The sequence below is a fragment of the Microtus ochrogaster genome, chromosome 22 (assembly GCF_000317375.1).
Source record: "Microtus ochrogaster isolate Prairie Vole_2 chromosome 22, MicOch1.0, whole genome shotgun sequence".
Classification (NCBI taxonomy): Eukaryota; Metazoa; Chordata; class Mammalia; order Rodentia; family Cricetidae; genus Microtus; species Microtus ochrogaster.
Window position 1 is genome coordinate 20159073 of NC_022023.1, and position 5945 is coordinate 20165017.

A 5945-nucleotide genomic window follows, 5' to 3' on the forward strand; every position below is an offset into this window, starting at 1 on the left:
AAAAAAAAAAAAAAAAAAAACCAAGGGAGCAAGGGATCTATAGCTCCCAACAGTCTTTAAGGGTCTTGTATGGATTATGATTGAGACTAATAGGTGTGAGGTTTGCTGTGCACGCAAGCAACTTTCTTAGTGGACTTAGTCTTCTTCAAGGAAGAACATCTCCCTAGGCTTTAGACCAGTTGATTTGACCAGTTTTTTTCTTTTACATTCCTATGCTGGAAGAGCCCAAGCTCTCCTGGTTGTATATAACTTTTTAATTTGACTGGGATACTCTGGCCTCAACATACACTTTCTCTTTTTAGTTTTGCTGTATCCTTTGTCAGGTGCCTCACTGATAGTCCTCGCTCTAGTGAGCCTTAGTGATAACCCTAGTGATGCCCTAGCTGTAGTGGGCCTTGTTGATAACCCTAGTGATTCCCTAGCTCTGGTGGTCTCACTCTTAGCTCTAGGTCTAGTGGACCTCATTGATAGCCCTGGCTCTAGTGGCCCTCGCTGTTTGCCCTAGTGATGCTCTAGGTCTAGTGGGCTTCATTGACAGCCCTCGGTCAGATTATTTGACTCTGGATTTTCCTCATTGATAATACTTTCCCCTGGTCCTTAAATGTCCATGTTTTTGAAACTTGTTCCTGGGAGTCCAGGTTTTGCAGCATGACTTTGGACAGTAAATGACTTTTTCAGAGCCCCAGGTCGACTGCTGACTCACATCCCAGTTTTCCGAGTGTAGGAGTCACTTTTTCTTCCATCTTCTTGGCAATCAACTTGTATAACTTAGATTCTTTTTGTTGTTGTTTCTTGAGACAGGGTTTCTCTTGTAGCCAAGATTGATTTTGAACTCGTCATTGCTCTGTCTTGAGTATACTGTTGTGTCTGGCTTCTTTTTATTCTTTAGCAAAATTTTATTATTCTAGACCTTGCGTAAGCAGAACAAGCTAGTTACCAGAGTACAGGTAGAGACAAGAAAGTCTTTTTTTTTTGGTCAGGGGAGGTTTGGGGATCGGGTTTTTCTGTGTAACAGCCCTAGCTGTCTTGTAATTGGTTCTGTAGACCAGACTGTCCTCAAACTTGCAGAGATCCACCTGTCTCTGCTTCCCAAGTGCTGGGATTAAAGGTTTGCATCACCACCACTTGGAGGAAGTTTTGCTTTAAATATAGACTGATAGATAGAAACCAGTAACAGGGCTTACTATCTAGTCTGACTCCAAAAGTACTCAACATGATGACTCAAAAACTGATAGGGCTCGTTCATTAGTTAATTTCATTATTTAACCAAGGCCATTTCTGCCTTTAATCCCAGCACGCGGGAGGCAGAGGCAGGCAGATCTCTGTGAGTTCGAGGCCAGCCTGGTATACAAGAGCTAGTTCCAGGACAGGCACCAAAAAGTACAGAGAAACCCTGTCTCGAAAATCCAAAAAAAAAAAAAACAAAAAAACCCAAAAAACCAAAAAAAAAAAAAAACTATCAAAAAACCAAAAAAAAAAAAAAAACCCAAAAAAACCAAAAACCCAAGGCCATTTCTAGTTATCAGCTTTTGTTCCATCTCTGTGCAAGGAGTCAACGATTGAATCTGACTAATGTACATGAAAGTGTTAGATTGCCATTTCCTGAAAGGGTTGATTCTCCTCCCCAAGCTTCAACTAGTTCAGGGGGAGCTGATGTTGTTGAATTAACTAATTAGTAACTGTTGAAGCTATTAGGAAGGGCCTCAGGAATCTGCAGATCAACCCCTTTTTGGAGCAATCCAGCACTGTTTTTCTTGACTTGTCCTATGATGAATATTAATTAATTTGACTTGGCAGTTCTGTATCAAGCATCTTTGTTATGACCTCTGTTAAGGGAACCCATGGGTACAGTGGTAATTGTTTTGTTTACAGAGGAACCTCAAGCTTGTGCCTGTCGGGTTTTTCCCTAGGTCTTTCATGCCTAGTAGCTATTATATACTTTGTTCACTACCGGTGAGAAATGAGTTAGGTTCCTGTGATGTTGTGGTTAGCCTTTAAGAGATTAAAGCTCTTAGAAGTAGAAGGACACCTGTAGGTTATGGCTCTTTCAAACCTTATAAGATCTCGAGAAACAAAAGAACACTTCCCTTCTCTAATAATTCAAAACTAGGTCTTAGAAACAGAACAGTTTTAAATTGTTTAGTTGGGTGGCAGGTTCAGCACTGAAAATTTATTTAGGGACTGTTTCCTTAATTATGTTCTAAAAACTAAAACATTTCATATAGTCTGCAGGTGGACCTTAGTGGGAGAGTACTTGCCTAGTCCAGCAAAATTCGTTCTTATAATATTTTCAAATACATTTCTACCCAATATCAGCATCATGTGTGACTATTAGAATTCTGAGCTGTCTTGGCTGACAGCTTTTGAGTAAGAAGCAAGCTCTTTTGCTAGTTCTGATGTATGTTAAAGCTTGGGAATCTGGGATTCAGACAGTGGTGAACAAAATAGAATGGGTATCAGAATTTTTCTACCCCAGAAAAGGTGGTTTGAAAATTATACCCATATTCTCCATGTATGTTACCAGAGTTAAACTAGGAATAGATGGTATATAACTCAGAAAGAGTAACAAAACCCAAAAATATAAAATATAATATCTAAAATACGTATGTTCTGTGTTTCAGATAATACATTTGGAATTTATTTTTTGAGATCATTTAGCTTATAAATTCTTAAAGGAAAAATTTGTTTTGCTTTTTTGATCACAGAGAAAAATGGAAGCAGGACCCCTCAGAAGATGAACATGAACAAGGCACCAGTGCAGAGAGTGAACAGGAACAAAAGAAAGGAAAAGCTAGGAGGCCTGTGCCCAGAAGGTGTGCTACCAGCCTGCCCAGTCTGCTTCTAGCTCAGCTCCCTGGGTTACACTGGAAGCCAGAGCCCTAATCAACACAGATTGTCCTGTTGTAGAATTTGGATATAGCCTGTATCTTTACCAAGTGACCAAGTGACTGAGCTACTGAGATCACTTTTGAGTATTTTGCATGGATGCGGTTCTGACTGTAGATACTTTTTCTCTCTTCATATACCATGGGGTTTAAACTAAATTATTTTAGTGTTAGTATGTATTAATTGTAAATAGTAATGGATTTATTTGCTCATTGCATTTTCATATATGTGTATCATGAACTCTGATCATATTCTCTGACAGTGGATCTTTGTTTCTTTCATGGCAGTGTAGTTAGGGCATGGTATATGCAACCATATCTTCTGCTTTAATCCTCACATTAACAACAAAAAAACCTCCCCTTTTTGTATGGTCAGGTTATAAATTCTTTTTGGAAGAAATGATTCTTTGCTTGTTGTCTTTATTTTTTGGCGTTTTGAGACAGGGTTTCTTCATTTAGTTTTGATTGTCTTGGTACTCACTATGTAGATCTTGGTGCCATCAAACTCATAGAGATCCTCCTGCCTCTGCCTCCTGAGTGTGGGATTCAAGGCATGTGCCATCATGCTTGGTGAGAACTAATTCTTAAGATGAAAATACTCTTTTGGCTGGTCCAAAGCATATTTATGCTTATTGCTCTGTTAATGTAATGTCTATAGTATTAAACAGCGCTCCTGATTGTATAGAGATGGGCAGAGGTTGAGAAGGCAACACGTTTTAGTAATTTTTGGTGAAACATGGCAACTGAGGACAGATATAAGAAGGCAGAAGAAATTCACTGTGAGGCTCGAAGTGATTCAGGAGTGAAAGCACCGTCCACCCATTGTTCTGATAGCCACCGGGACAGGTTGTGACCTCAGTTAAGGCAGTGTCAAATGGGCTGCTGTTACTCTCCTCCTGAGCTCAACACCAGTTTTCTCAAGGATGACTGGACTCTGAAAGCAGCTCTAGTACACAGGCTTATATTCTTTTTTGGTTTTTGAGAAAAGGTCTTACTGTGTAGTTCTGGCCTTTCAGACTGGCCTTAAATTTAACCTTATTTATTTATTCATTCATTCATTCATTCATTCATTCATTCATTCATTCATTCATTTGGTGTGTGTGTTGGTAGGCCAGAGGTCACCTTTGGGTGTTGTTACTTAGCTGTCCACCTTGAGTTTTAAGAGGATCTCTCACTGGGACCTGGGCTTAGTGATGATGAGTTTAGCCTGGCTAACCAGCCTAGCCCCAAGGGTCCTACTGTCACTACCTCCCAGATGCTGGGATTACAAATGCATGCCACCATGCGTGTGTAGATTGTGAGGATTGAACAGGTCATCATGCTTGTGTGACAAACAGTTTACAGACTGAGCTGCCTCCACAGTTACAGAATATACCTTCTTTCATTATTGAGTAGGATGGGGTCAAATCACAACCAGCATTTTCTTAATGGCTTTAAGGCTCATAATAGCTTTTGTTGATGAATATTTATCACTTATAGTATGGTAATAGTACTAAATTTGGATCCTAGTTAAGTGAATCATTCACTCTAGAATGATTCTATTCTTATTAATCATATCACCAAAACATCCTACATCTCTGTTTTGAATTTTGTCAGTAAAAATGTTGTGAAGAATATACGTCTTCTATTTGTGTAAGTACTTATACACTGTCCCAGTTTTACGCCTAGGCCAAAAAAGTCTAAAATATTTTCTCCCTCGCCATTTGCAGAAAAAATTGTCAACTCCTGGTCTAGTGCCTGTCCTTACCTCATCATGGGAAGCTTGAGTTTTGTCTTTCTGGGTTTAAGCTCTCAAGATTGAAATGCCACGCTCGATTTTTGTGCATTATTTACTGATCATTGTTTAGGGTTCATTAGGTAGGCAGGAGAAACACATCTATGTGATTTTACGTTACCCTGTCCCTCTTGGTTTTCCGAGAGTATCCTGTAGTGGAGGTTTACTTTGAACTCCCGATCCTTCTGCTGTCACCTTGTGAGTGCTGGAGATTCCAGTCTGATACCATGCCTGGCCTCCTTTAGTGAATTCTTTGTGTGTGCCACTGCTCTGGGAAATGCCAGTATGTAGGTTTGAAATAGCCAATATACCAAGTGACAGAGTAAAAGCTTTGCTATTAAGAGTAAAAGCTTTGCTATTTCTTTCTCTGTTCATTTTAGAACAGTGCCTAAACCTCAGGTTAAAAAGCAGCCTAAGACTCAGCGTGGAAAGCGGAAAAAGCAAGAGTCTTCTGATGACGATGAGGACGATGATGAAGCTCCCAAAAGGCAGACTCGACGACGAGCTGCTAAAAACGTGAGGTCAGTTGTGGACTGGAAGGTCTTTGTTGATGTGATGTGAATGACATTGCTGTTCAGACCTTGACTTCAAGTTTTAGATAATGTGATTGACAGGTAATAAAATCAGCCTGAACAGGACACAGTGGCACAAGCCTTTCATCCGAGCACTCGGGAGACAGAGGCAGGTGGATCTCTGTGAGTTTGAGGCCAGCCTGGTCTACATAACTTGTTTCAGAGAGGCCAGAGATACACAGTGAGGCCTTGTCTCAAAAAGCAAAAAAGGACATAAGCCTCTGTGATAAAGTAGATTTCAGAGTCTAGCCATCTCTGAGAAAACTGGTGTTGAGCCCAGTGGAGAAGGAGAGTAACAGTAGCTCATTAGGCACTGCCCCAACCGAGGTCACGTCCTGTCCCGGTGGCTATCTTTCTGATGTTTCAGAACAATGATGGACGGTGCTTTCACTCCTGAATCACTCCTGAGTCTTACTGTTTCTAGTGACATTTGGGTATAATAATAATTATTATTATTGTAGGATATAAGGCATTAATTGATGATCAAATAAAGATATAATATATTCAGATATATTCTTTGTTTAATCTGGAGAATATGAAGTACGTTTACTTTGAGAACAAATGCATCTTTCTTTTGGTCTATTAACAATGTGAAGCCGAGCACTAGAGATAATGAATTCCTTGTTGGATGTTTCCAATTGATAGTTAAATGTAGGGCTAGACTCAATGTGCTGGTGTCTAGCTTAGCTCATTTTCTTTTTTTTTTTTTTTTTT

General features: G+C 39.8%; 1 protein-coding gene across 7 annotated transcripts in view; it reads left to right on the forward strand.

Moving 5' to 3' along the window:
- Window positions 1-5945, forward strand: part of Chd2 (chromodomain helicase DNA binding protein 2) — a 131569-nt gene that overhangs the window by 50037 nt on the left and 75587 nt on the right. For 6 of the 7 annotated variants that reach the window (XM_005357759.3, XM_013350226.2, XM_026784344.1 and 3 more), the window contains 2 exons: window positions 2706-2813; window positions 5040-5180. In XM_005357759.3, coding sequence (XP_005357816.1) covers window positions 2706-2813; window positions 5040-5180 — 249 coding nt within the window. The remainder of the gene's footprint in view (window positions 1-2705; window positions 2814-5039; window positions 5181-5945) is intronic. The other variant, XM_026784346.1, reaches the window with a different exon arrangement.